At 60.8% G+C, this 13243-nt stretch overlaps 1 protein-coding gene across 3 annotated transcripts in view; it reads right to left on the bottom strand.

Moving 5' to 3' along the window:
* BCAR1 (BCAR1 scaffold protein, Cas family member) overlaps positions 1–13243 on the bottom strand; it is a 37447-nt gene that overhangs the window by 12054 nt on the left and 12150 nt on the right. For 2 of the 3 annotated variants that reach the window (XM_036088017.2, XM_036088020.2), the window contains exon 2: positions 2539–3150. In XM_036088017.2, the coding sequence (XP_035943910.1) occupies positions 2539–3150 (612 nt within the window). Of the gene's footprint in view, positions 1–2538; positions 3151–12244; positions 12413–13243 lie in introns of those variants that run through there. The other variant, XM_036088018.2, reaches the window with a different exon arrangement.

Raw genomic sequence — 13243 nt, 5'->3', positions numbered from 1 at the left:
CCGGGAACACGACCTGAGCCGAAGGCAGACGCTTAACGACTGAGCCACCCAGGCGCCCGTCTCCGGGCTTTTTCACACGTTATGTGTTTTCTATGACAAATGAGCACCGCTTTCATGACCCTAACATAAAAGCAGATGCTCCAGAGGCTGCCCAGGCCAGGAGCAACGAGGCTTCTCAAGGGAAGGCAACACGGCCCCAGGACACAGGGCGCCCGCCAGGCCAGGGCCCTCAGGGACGCGGGCTCCAAGCAGCCCTACCACTGGGCCCAGCCAGTTGAGCCCAGATGTCACCTAAGAGCCAGCCCCTCGCCTGGGAGGGACACAGAACCCAAGGCCCAATTGTGGGCTCAAGTCCACAGCCCAGCCCGTGGATCTCGCTGCTGCTCCCTGGCCCACGGGCTTCCAGCGCTTGGAAGGACAAAGGCACCAGGACCAGCTTGTCGGTTAAGATTCAGGGAGGGAAGCAGGAAGGAGAAAGGGCATGCTTCCCCAGGGTGTGTGCAAACCGTGGATTTTGTGTGTGTGTGAGATGGTGACTGAGTGTGAGTGTACAGGGGGACGGACTCCGGCCTGGCCCGAGGCTCGGCAGCCAGGCCCTGCTCCCTGCCCCCTCCCCGGCAGGGCTCTGCTTCTCTCCCTAAAGCCACCTTAGGAGTGGCCCATCTGGGCTCTTCCAGTCCAGCTTGGCGTGCTTCTGTCACTGGCAGGCTCTGGCCAGGCAGCTGAAGGGGCAGGTAGGGCAGGAAGTGGGAGCTAGTGACCCTGGTGGCCAGCGCCCATGGAGCCTCACCCTCAGCCAGCACGACCTCCGGCCGGGTCTCCTGGACGCCACGCCACGGGCGTGGGCAGGGGCAGGGCGACACGAGTGCCTGCTGACTACGGCCCAGCCAGACTGGGGGAGGCTCCCACCTCAACCCTGGACAGGCCCCGAGGACAGAGTGCCCACCCAGCCACCGTCTCTCCGGCCACGGGCAGCTCTGGAGGAGACCTGGTCTGGGCCGCAGGGAGCTGATCCGCAGAGGTCGGCAGCTTCTCCTACGGGCCGGCTACCGTGCCCTCACCTGGCCTCTCCCACCAGGGCTTCTGGGGCACGCTGCCTGCCGGGGTCTCCCCTCCGCAGAGGGCTGGGCTGGCTCTGAGGGCCCTCCCCGCCGGCATGGGCTGGGTTTCTCAAGGTCCTCCTGGGCGAGCTGGAATGGAAGAACCACCATGGAGGAAACAGGGAGAGCCGGGTTTGGCAACTGTCCTCAGAAGTACGTGGGACACCTCCTCTGCTTCTGGGCTTCCAGAAACTCCACTCCCCAAATCTTCAAGGGACTTGGGCATGGAAAGACACAAGCCAAAGGCGAAAAGACGCTGCTCCCGACTCGGCCGAGAGCACGCAGTGGGACAGGGCCTCCCTCTTCAGTCTGCCTCCTTGCCACGGGTAGATGGACTTGGGGGGACAATGCGCAGGCAGGCCTGCGTGGAGCTGAGGGTGCTGCCCTTGGGGCCCTGTCCCCCGGCAACAGCCCACACGGTGACCTCTGAGAGGCCCTCCTCTGGCAATCCCACAGGCACCCTCCTCCTCGCGGTCTAGGCGTCACACACAGGTCACTGTGCCGGCCCACCAACACGCTCCGGGAGAGAAGGGGTGGGTGCCCATGGAGCCAGGCACGGCCGGAAGATGTGCTCCAAGCCCACCCACAGAGCTGACACATACTCCCAGAGGACTCATGGGAGCCCCTGGGCACAAGGTGGCTGGCCTCTCCCCTTTGTGTTCCTCCTTTCCCTGCTGGCCGGGATGCAGACATGCTGGCTGGAGCTCATGCGGCAGCCACCCGGGCCCAGGAGATGCAGGCCCCGGGCTGAGGACTGTGGAGTTAACAAGATGGGCTGAGGTGTGGCCCCTGATACTCATGGAGGCGCAAACCGTGACATGGGAGAAAGGAAAGTCTCTTATGCCATCTACTCCAATGGATTCTCAGCCATTCTTGCCTAACCGCTATACTGAGCTCCCTCCTTCCAGTGCTGCCCCCAGGGACACCTCCCTCTCCTGGGTGCTCCCCACCCCCCCACCGGGCCCTGTACCCTGCAGTCTGTGGGCAGAATGACTTCACTACAGCATGGATTAGGCAAGTCACTTCTACTCAAAACCCTCCACCCTCAGGCAGGAGTCTGGTTCTTCAGGAGCATCAGGGCCCACGCTGGGGTTGGTCCCCAGTCTGCCGCTTAGGCTTCATCTGCCAAGTCCTGCCTGCCCACCCCTTCCAGACTTCCAGGCCTTTGACAGAGACTGCATCCTTTGCTGGGGACACCCTCCCACTGGGGTTTGTCTGCTGAAGGCCACCTCAGGGTCCAAGGCCAGCTTGGATCTCTTCGCTGGGGGGTGCCTGTTCATCTTCAGTAGCCAGATAACGCAGTCCCCAAACACTCACTTCCCATCTTGGCCCAGACCAAACATGCAGCTGTTGCTGGGGTCTGGCCTAGGGCCAGAACCCAGGGCCTGGGCAAAACTCCCAGGGGATGGATTGCCCGCTCAGGCCAGGACAGCCTTACCTTTGCTGGTGGCTTCGTCCCCTCCCAGCTGCGTGCGTCCATAGATGGGGGCACCTGGTAGATGTCATGCCCTGTCCCGGCAGCAGGTGGCACCTGGTAAATGTCCTGGGCGGGGCTGCCAGGCCCTGGGGGCACCTGGTAAAGGTCTGGGGCTGGGCTGGGAAAAGGGTGATGGGGCATCTGCTTCGAGAATGTAGATGTCTGCTTCGCTGGGGGAGACTGGAACTGTGGGCTGGGCCCAGGGGCTTGGTAGAGGCCTTGCTGAGTCTTGCTGGGGGTGGGCACCAGGTAGACGCTATCGGGCTGGGGCTGGTATGTGGCAGGAAGCATGGGCGTGTACTGGGCAGCCGGGGCGTGGAGGCCAGGCTGGGGCTGGGCCGAGGTGGCGGGTGGGCCGGGTCCGGGTCCTGCTGGCTTCTTGTCGTGCATGCCCACCAGGATCTTAAGGCGATTTCCAGGCACTATGCCTTGGCGCCCATGCAGTGAGCAGAGCCACCAGCCATCCAGGCCCTGTGTGTCCCGCTCCAGCACGGTCATGATGTCGCCCTTGCGGAAGGAGAGCTCATCCGGGGACTCGGCCACGTTGTCATAGAGGGCTTTGGCCAGCACATTCTGGGGAGAGAGGACACAGAGGGGCATGAGCATGTATGCCAGGGGCTCGGCAGGTACCCAGATGCCACCCAAGGCAACTCGTCTTGGCACTGAGAAAGGAAAGGTTTGAGGAGATCCTGGAGCCTCTGCCCCTATTTGCTCCCGGCAGAGAGGCCCAGCTGATCTGGCATTTTTCAAATAGGCCTGACAGTTCCTCAAAATCCTCCCGACTGCAGCCACCACCTATAGTCCAGGATGGCACTCAACATACTCTTGGAAACCCCTCCAAAGTCACACTACAACCCCGACCAACACTGGGGAGGACAGTAATAATGACAATAATGACCAGCACGTTCTGGGAAGCAAACAGGATGCACACCCTCCCTGCTCCAACTCCACGGCCCTGCAGCCCTGCCAACCGAGAGGAAAACATGGGAGTGTGCGGAGGGGACCTGCAGGGACAAAGTGGTCATCATCTGCAGGCCACATGAGCATCTACGTAATAATTCCAACAAATCAGAACCAGCAACTGATGAGAAAGAAATACAGAAAAGCCCACACAACAGCAACAACAAGCTACTAGTTACCCAGGAATTAATCAAGCAAAGACAGCAAGAGACCTCAGAGCAAAAAATGTGTACGTTCTGCCAAAAGGCTCAAGGAAAAACCTGAATAAAAGAGAAAACATACCAAGTTCACGGTGGGATGACTAAGCACTATAAAAGGCCAATTTGCCCAAGCTTACTTAATAAGTTACAATTATAACAAAAATGCCAGCAGGAGTTTTCTTTTTTTTTTTTTTTAAGGAATTTGACCAAAGAAAAAGAATCCTTCTAGAATAAATGGAGAAATAGAGGTCCACGAATAAGTAGGTCAGTTCTGAAAATGAAATGCAAAGGGGCACGCTCTTTTTAGGCTGCGAGGATGTGCCAGGATTCTGGATCGGCGCGCGCGCCCGGGACCAGTGCCCCCAACACAGGGCTGGCGGATGGCCCAGCGGCAGAAGCCCCGGCGGCGACCAGACGGCAGCACCCCAGGGCAGCCGGGAAGGCCAGCGCTGCTTCACGGGTGGCGTTAGGAAACTCACTCACCGTATGAGGAAAAATCAATTTGCACACTCGCCTCACCTTATAAACAAAGGACAATTAAAGACCCAAGGGTGAAAGATACAACTCTAGCTCTAACAAAAGAAAAAACTGGGGAGAATATCTTTGCGACCTCGAAGTGGGAAAAAATTATGAAATACAACTCTAAAAACAAAGACCGCAAAAGCACAAGACCTAAGGTTAACAACAAGGACAAATAGATGGATTCAACCTCACCAAAGTGGAATGGTTTCTACTGGAGAGGGAATAACACAAAGCTGACAGGGTAACGGGTCACCAAATGACAAGAGCAGGATGAATCCAGAATCTGGAGCGTTCTACAGATCAGCAAGGCAAAGACAAGACACCAACAGAAAACCAACAAAATACGAACAGCGTGCTGCCTGGAGGGGAAAGGACTGGCCAAGAGCACTACGAAGGCTGCTCAGGGTTCCAGCCAGCATGTGAGGCCACATCCGCGACTCTGCTCTGGGCTCCAGCAGGTGTCCAGGGATCTGGTGAGGAAGGCCGGCCACACCGTCCTGAGTAACAAACCCAGAACCCTTTATGTAAACATTATAAACGTCCACGAAACAACTCTATGTATAATTTTCCAGACACTTACCCAAGGACAGACTACACACATGACACTAGCATGGATGCTTCTGGAAAAGGGACAGGCAGCAGGAATCAATGAGGAAAATACAGCAAACCAAGAAAGGGTCTCATTCGGACAGTGGAGGGCCAAAGAAGAGCAGTACCCTCCCCTGGCCCTACCTTTACCCTGTCATTCTGCTGCTAATTCTCCCAGCCACCCAAGAAGCAGGCGCTGCTCTGGGGCTCTGCTAGGCACAAGCCGTCCCGGAGAGGGACGTGAGCTCCACGTGGCCCGGGTAGAGCCTACACTGCTAAGCAGCCTGCGTGGGACCTGGGGAAGGCCTGGGGGGGAGACTGGGGTAGAGGCAGGAGGTCCCCAGCACCAAGCTGGCAGGCCCAGAACCTCACTGGTCCTGGTGTTCTCAGTTCTCAGTTTCTGCCCTGCTGCTCCCCTCGGGCAGGTGCCAGGACCAGGCTGGACCCAGAGGTATCACAGAGGGTCCCCAGCACAGGGATGAGAGGAGACCAGGGCTGCTTTGGCCTCCCAGGGAGGGGAGGAATGGGGATCACCTGGGAGTCCATTTCTCCAGAGCCACTCAGAGCCTCCAGACCCAGAAAGAGCCAGATGCTGAAGCTGGGAACCAAGAGGGGCCAGGCTGGGGGGAGAAGCCAGGCCAGGTGGGCAGCTCAGAGAGAGCACAGAAGGCAGGTTCACCCCGGCCCCACGGTGAGCACCGGGGCAGAGGCCCTCGGGACCTCTAGTTGCTGCGACACTCTGCCCACGCCATGACTATGATGGTTATATACGCACCGAAGCATGGATCATGCCTCCATAAACTGTCACTGTAACTTAAAAAAAAAAAAAATGGAGAGAGGGTAAGAATAACAGTGTGAATGTCTGGGACAACGGGGGATGCTTTCTCTTCCTGTTTTTCAGAATTTCTCAGTTTGTATTTAATGAGCACTTCTTGGCTTGGGGTTTGAAAAAAATACACATCCTGAAAAAGTACAGTGGACTACCTCCTAGGCTCCAAGGCAGGATGGAACAGGGGAGGCTGAAGCAGGTCCTGAGGCCGTAGCCCCAGGAGGAGTGGGCAGGGGCAGGGGCTGTCCTGCAGCCCAGGGGGGCCCAGGGGCCCCATCCCCAGGCTGCCTGCAAGAAAAGCAAGTTTCCCAAATATGGTCTGCAGCCTGCCTGAGGGAATCACATCCCGTCAGGGGGCGGGACACCCGGCCCACCCTCCCCCTGTGACCCCAGAACACAGAGCCACCCCACTGGGTCCCCCCCCAGCCCCTGCCCTGGTGACCACAGGAAGTGCCAGCAGAGTGAGTCACAGGAAAATTCCCCTCCAGCCCAGTCAGAGGGGGCGGGGTGCAGACGGAGGGGACTGCCCCTCAGAGGCCCCTCACCTCTCAGGAGGACAGCCCAGGGAAGGCTGGCAGATGGGCCTCGGCCAGGCCCTGCCAGGCAGTGCCGCGCGCTCAGGAAAGCTGGAAGGCTCTGCAGAGGGCAAGGTCCAGCGGGGAAGAGGGAAGGAGGGAGAGCTCCTGGGGCCTCCTGCGCCCCGGGCGGCCAGCCCCCACCCCCTTGGCGTGAGCTCGCGGAGCGGTCAAGGCCAACAGGGCTGCAAGTGTATAGTCTGGGGCGGCTGGAGCCAGGCTGGGAAGCACCTCTTGGGCTGGGCATGTGGCACAGAGCGCCTGGCACCGGGAGCTCCTCCGTCTGCATCAGCGGGTGCCCCCACCCGGAGCCCCAGAGGCAGCCTCTCCACAGCCCAACACCTGAGTCCTAGGCACTGCTGGGGCCGGGGTGCTCCGGCTGGCCGAGCACCCCAGCTCTGGGCCTCTAGGCCTCCCCAGCTGTTCCCGAGACACGTCCCTCCTCGCTCCCCTACCCTTCGGATTCACTCAGCAGCAGCTAAAACCAGTCCTGAGTCTGGCTCTCCCTCTACTGCTGGGTGACTCTGGGCAAGTCCCTGAGCCTCTCTGAACATCCAGATCCCCCGTGCTAACAGTCCGGTTTCACAGGACTGTTCCTTTGTTCCACAAAAGGTTTGGCCGGCTCCCGCTCTCTGCCAGGTGCTGGGCCAGGCTCTGCAAGCCGGCACAGGCCTAGCTTGTCCAGGCCCCTGCCTGCATGGGGCTTACGTTCAAAGGCAGCAAAGAGCCAACGATTTGTTAGGGCAGGGGGGAAAACCAGGGCACCTAAAGTAATGTGGGACAGGGCCACTGCATACAGGGCGGTCAGAGATGACCTCCCCAAAGAGGGGACGTTTCAGATGACTCGTGAAGACTGGAAACCAGGCACCATGACACCAGCTAGGGAAGAGCACGCAGGCAGAGGATGGGCATGAGCCAAGGCCCCGGGGGAGGAAGAGGCTGGAGGGAGACAGGGCTGTGGCCCTGGAGTGGCAGGCAGGCCGCAGCCGGTCACACTGCAGGAGGCTCCCGGACAGTGCCTGACAGCTCAGTAAATGTCATGGAATGGTGGCGCCCCATGGCAGGGCAAAGCCTACATACAGCACCTGAGCATTTCTGCTCTGGACACACTCCCCAGGACCCAGTGTCTCGCCCCGGCACGGAAGAGGGGCCGGCCCCCCAGAGCCTGGGCCAATCAGGTGCTTCCCCCCACCTCGTAAGGGGGCACAGCTGTGGCCTCTAGAGGGGCACACCGCCAGGGTGCCATCACAGTCCGGGCAGACACTGCCAGCCCTCTGTGCCCAAGGGACCACAGACAGTGCGACTGACTTACCCCAGGGTTCTGGCAACCTCATTCCTGCCTCAGGAAACCTTCCACTGTGCCCTACTCCTCCAGGAACGTTCCCATGCCCCTCCTTGGGCACGCACTCCCCGTCACCCCCAACTCGAAGTGCTGACCAAAACGTCTTGTTGCTGCCTACTTCGTGCCCTCTGACCCAGGTGCCCAGGATGGGGGGTGGGGGCTGCGTCCTTCAGCATGGAACCCTCAGGCACACGAGCTCAGAGCCTGGCCCTCCGTGGGCAGGCTTAGGCAGAAATCCCCCTTGCAGACGATGGTATCCTAGCCTCCCTGGGAGCAGCTAGGAAGACCATGTGGGGCTCACTCACCCCAGAGGGAAGGGGAGAAGAGAACCCCCAGCCTGATGCCAACACTCCCCAGGCAGTGACCTGCCAGCCAGGCCTGCTCAGAACAACACCCTGGTTGTTGCACACGGGAGCCTACAGGTCCGCCCCACAGGCCCTGCCTGGCTCTCAGAATAGCCCTCATTGTGTCCTAGGGCCCTGTGGGCACCAGACCCACCCGGGCTGGGTGGGCTCTCAGACCCGGAGTCGCTGGGCCTTGGCCACAGGCGGGCACATGTCTGGAGGACGGCAGCAGCCATCAGACGGCCTTGTGGGTCTCTTCTTTGGCTTCGCCAGTGCCCTGGGGAGCGCTGAATACGCTCTCAGTACCCCCAAACCCTGACTCTGCAGGAAGGCGTGAGCTGGTGGCTGGGACTGGTGAGGAGAGACATGATTGGCAGGTTCACAGTAATAGCAACAATGACACACTGTCAGGAGCAGGCTCTTTTGCATACTCAGTCCCCCCTTTTAGCCTTATGAGACACTCGGACTACTTCCACCTTACAGACAGGGAAACCCTTGACTTGCTAGGGACACAGTCGGCAAGCAGCAGAGGCAAACCTGCGCCCTATGACAAAGCAGAGCCAGACAGCTCCCGGGGTGCTTAGGTTCCTGGAAGCCAGGAGTGGAACTCAGGCCTTTTCCTCCACCCGTGTCCCTCAGCCCCAACACACACACACACACACACACACACCCCAGCCCCAAGCATAGAGCTTTACACAGAGTAGTCACTCGGGAAACACTAGTTCCCTTCATACCCAGAACCGTCTCACACTTGGGCCAAGATTATTTCTGGGGCATTCTGTTTGCTTGTCCCAAGGAGCCCCCAGTGGCTAATGGACAGAGGCCCAACGCACGTGTCTGTGAATGGCAGTCTGCATCCACAACCTCTACTCACTGGTGCCCTGGGAATCCCCCTGGAAAGGCAGCAGCCAGGGGCCCAGTGGTCAGGGTCCTGACCATCCCTCCCACTCTGAGGGCAGTCTCTTCCCTTCCCAGAAGTCCCCACACCCTTGTCCTTGGTGGAACTCTGTCCCAGCCAGCCTTATCATCACTCCCCTAATACACCCAGGAACAAGTGAGTAGCCAGGGTCCGGGCTCAAGTCCTCAGTGTTCGACCAGCAAGGAGCAAAACCGTGGGCAAGCCTCTATTCCAGAGCCATCCCCAGGGGAGCGCGGCTCCTGCCCTACCCACCTCAGGAGTGCCTGAGGCTCAGAGGACAGAGCTGGGACCGTGCGCGGGTCCTCAGCCCCGTCTGCCACTCAGCACCTAGAGGGCAGGGCTGCTGAAGGAAGGACTGAAAACCCACGAGTGCTGGCACAACAGCAGCTCCCTCACACAAACACGAGCCGGGCCGAGCCTTGGCTGCAGCGGCAAGAGCAGATGCTTCTGGGTGCCGGGCCGGCTCTGGGCTGGAAGCAGGACCCTGCCCCTGGGAGGCTGGGCAGAGAAGGAAAGGCGGCATGGGCAGGGCCCTCCCACCGGAGTACACGGCACGTGCAGCCCCTCACACACCTCAGACGGCAGCAAGCAAGCTGGAGTCAGAGCCCTGTATCCTGCAACCCACTCCAACTGCTAGCGGCTTGGGAATTGTCCCCGACCCCTTTAGAACCCTCACCACTGCCACCCAGCCCAGGGAAGTGACCCAGGCTGGCAGAACCCAGACCTGCGCACTTGACTACCCATTACTCTGCTTCTCTGCTCCTGGGGCCTTGCTGGGAGGACTCAGGATTCTTGAGTGGGCTGGCAGGTTCACTACTGGGATTTAGTCTCTCGCAGAGGGCTCCACATGAGGCAGACCTTTACTTTGGGGACCACATCAGCCCTAGATATGTCATCATGGAGGGGAAGAGGCCGAAGGAACAGCCCCAGCAGGGATAGGAGGGACCCCAGTTTCTCTACCTTGACACCTAAAGCCCCCTGCAGCTCTGCCACTCTCCAGTCCTGAATGGTAACTCGCAGCAACCCTTAACCACCTCAGCAGGAATGGAGGGGGACACAATGGTACAAAAGTGGGGTTCTCACTCAAATAGAAGTACCAAATCCCTGATTTCTGGGATGCACAGTAGAAATGACGGCCTGAGATGGGGCCCAGCCATCCAGGCCAGTAACTCACTCCTTACTCAGAAGTGGAAGGAATCAGGGCAGCAAGACAGCAGAGCCAGGGCCTCTCTCCCGGGCCCGAGGGCCGAGCCCCACCCCCTTCCCTGAAGGGAGACCACCCGTTAGCCCCTTATTTGGGGGCCCTGAGGGCCCAGCGAAAGAGAAGTTTGCCCAGTGTCTCTGCTGGAGAATGATCCCTATCTCCCCGGCCCTACACCTTGCTCTCCAAATGCGACTCCAACAGTGTCCCTCACCCCTCCGAGAAGCCTGCCGGGGAGCACACCTGGCCTCTGGTTCAGGCTGCCCCAATTGTCTGTGGGCTCCTGGGGGGGGGGGAGGGGGTTTTCCAGGCCCACGAGCACAGGGTGATGGGAACTCCTGGAACAATGGATGCCACGAGGGGACCACAAAAGCACCGTCCTAGACCCAGAAGGACCCCACCAAGCTGGCTGCCAGTAGAACAGGGCAGCACCCCAAGGCCCAGAGCACTCCCAATCCGGGGGGAAGGGGGGTAGAGCACACTTGAGGCAGAGCATGGCGCTGTACCGGGAGACTAAGTTCTGAATTCAATCCCGTGTGAACAAGTACCTGTCCCTCTCTGTGCCTCGGTCTCCCTATCTGTACGACAACAGGGAGAGCAGCTGTCTCAGGGGCCTTTCCTGCTCAGGATGCCCGAGTGGCACTGCCCTTACTTCGATCCCCTGTCCAGGCCTGAGGAGATGGTCCTAGCAGCCCGAAGCCCTCACACCCTGGCTCAGCACAAACTGTAATGGCCAGAGGCTCCAGGTCTCCTCCTGGAATCAAGGGTGACTGTCCCGGCAGAACCTGGCACTGCCCTGCCTCCACCCAGTTCCCACAGGGCCCCTTCGTTGCCCGGGGCAGGCGGGTAGTGGGTGCTGCTGCCAGGAGGGCATGCCAGCAAGCTCCTCCCAGCACCCAGCACACACCTGCTCTTCTAGGCCCATCAGCCCTGCCACCCCGGGACCCCACAACATCAGCTCTCCAGCCAGGAGAGGAAATGGGCACAGGACGTGTCCCTCGGCCCAGAAGGATGAGGAACATGTCCCAGCCTGGCTGAAATCTGCAGAAGAGTCACGGCAAACCGGGAGAGTGCCTCCCAGCCTAGACCCTCAGGGTAGGGTAGGGAAAAAGAAGCTCCGTGTCCTCAAGACTGACAAGTGAGCCACTACCCCCAGTCTGGAATCCAAGACCCCCAAATCTCCCCCGGCACTAACTGGCCCACGGCCCAAGCACCCCAGCCCTCAGCAAGTCTCAACTTCTCCGACTCCTTCAATACTGCTCTGAGCTATGCCTCCCGCAGCACTGAGGGGCTGGGCACTCTGGGGGACCCCCCGAGTGGCGGCCCCGCTCCTCCCCCCAGCTCCCCGCGCTGGGACCTCGAACGTTGGGACCCAGGGTCACGGTGCAGCCCTGGACTCCCGCCGCCAAGATCCGGCTCCTACCTCAGTATTTGCAACCAGGGTAGGTAAAGGCGGAAAAGCGCCTGCCCCTAGGCCTGGAATCCAGCGCAGACAGGCCGGGGGTGAATCATTAACAGACCGAGGATTGGCTCCCCGGCGGCACCAACACCTCCTCGGTCACCACGCACTTGTTCGCTCAACCCCCAGCCTGGGGGCGGGGAGCGGCAGCTCCCCACTCCAAAACACACACAAGGACCAAGGATGGACCACCACCCCGCGTCCTGGAAATCCACGCCTCCTGGAAGTTCACGGTCCAAGGAATCTCGGACCTGTCCCTATAGCTGAGGAAACTGAGGCTCGGAGACGGGTCTCGCAGGCCCAAGGTCACCCAGCAGGCGGCGGCCCGCAGGGGGAGAGCGGGACTCTGGCCAGCAACTTTCCCGGATCCAGGAACTTTCCTGCCGGCGAGCGGCCCCTGAGTCCCGCCCTTCTAACCGCCCCGTGGGCACACAGGCTCTGGGATCCTCCGCAGTCCTCGCCTCCGGGTGCCCCCGCCACGGCGGGAGAGGGGTTCTAGAACCTCGAACCCCTGCCTGATGGCGGCCCCGCGGAGGCTCCAGCGGCCAGCGGTTCCCAGGACCCGCAGGTCCGGCAGGAAATGCCACTCATTTAACTCTTTCAAGCTAGGGACCGCCCAGCCCGCCCCGGGACCGCCTCAAAGCCGGTACGCGGACGCCGGCCGGCGCTCGCAGGAGCACGGACCCCGCCCCGCGCTCCCGGACCCGGGCCGCGTCGGCCGCACTCACCAGGTAGTTCATCGTGTCCGGCCGGCCTGGGGCCCCGCCTCCCCGCGGGGGCGCACCACAAGCTGCCCGCGCCGCGCGCTCTCGGGGCTCCGAGAAGGCCGCAGCCGCCCGGGTCCCGGTGTGGGTCCGACCGCTTCAGCCACCACGCTTGCGGCCGCCACCACCGCCCAGAGAAGGTCCCACCTCGCTCCGCCCGCCGCCGCAGCCGCCGCCGCCGCCGCGGCCCGGCCGCGCGCGCCCATTGGCCACTGTGGCTCCCCATGCAAATGAGCCGCCGGCCGGCCCCGGGGGCGCGGGCGCGCACCGCCCAGTGGGACCGCCCCTAACCACCCCCTTCCCCCGGCACCAGGCTCAAGCTACCAGCCTTCGAGGCTGGCACGGAGGACATTACCTTTTCTTCAAATGCACGTCCCCCGCCCTCCATCAAGGACGAGAATGCGTCCCTCCTCAAGGACTAAACAAATGCCCCCTCTTCTGGGAAGACTGCCGGGATTACCCCCCTCCAACATGCGCTGCTGCAGTCCCATGCAGCCCCCAAAACGCTAGCCTCAAGTCGACTTCTGCCTTCACCGCCCACCAAACCCTGGGCATTACACACGTGTCCATAGGGCCGTCTGATCCGGATCTGAATCTAGAAATAACAGGGAAGGGGCAAAGAATAGCTGGTAGAAAACTAAAAACGACCACCTCACCAACTCTGGTCAGGCCTACCCTGAAAGCCCCAGGAAATTAAGACTCAAGGCGGGGGGCTGGGAACTCCAACAGGTCCCATAATCCAAGAGGCACAGAGCCGCAGGGCTCACCCTGTTCCACCAGACATGCCTGAGGCTCTGGCCTATCCAGGGTCAAGGGGCTCACCATCTCCCACCTTCTCCACTGAATTGAACCAAGCGACCCTGAAGCGTCCCCCCCCCCAATGGTCTCAGTTCTGCCCTAGAAGCTCTGCTCCCACCCCAATCCCTCAGTCAGTCCTGTCCAGGCCTAACACCATGCCCAACA

Source organism: Halichoerus grypus, chromosome 15 (genome assembly GCF_964656455.1).
Source record: "Halichoerus grypus chromosome 15, mHalGry1.hap1.1, whole genome shotgun sequence".
NCBI lineage: Eukaryota > Metazoa > Chordata > Mammalia > Carnivora > Phocidae > Halichoerus > Halichoerus grypus.
This window is presented reverse-complemented; position numbering and strand designations above follow the sequence as displayed.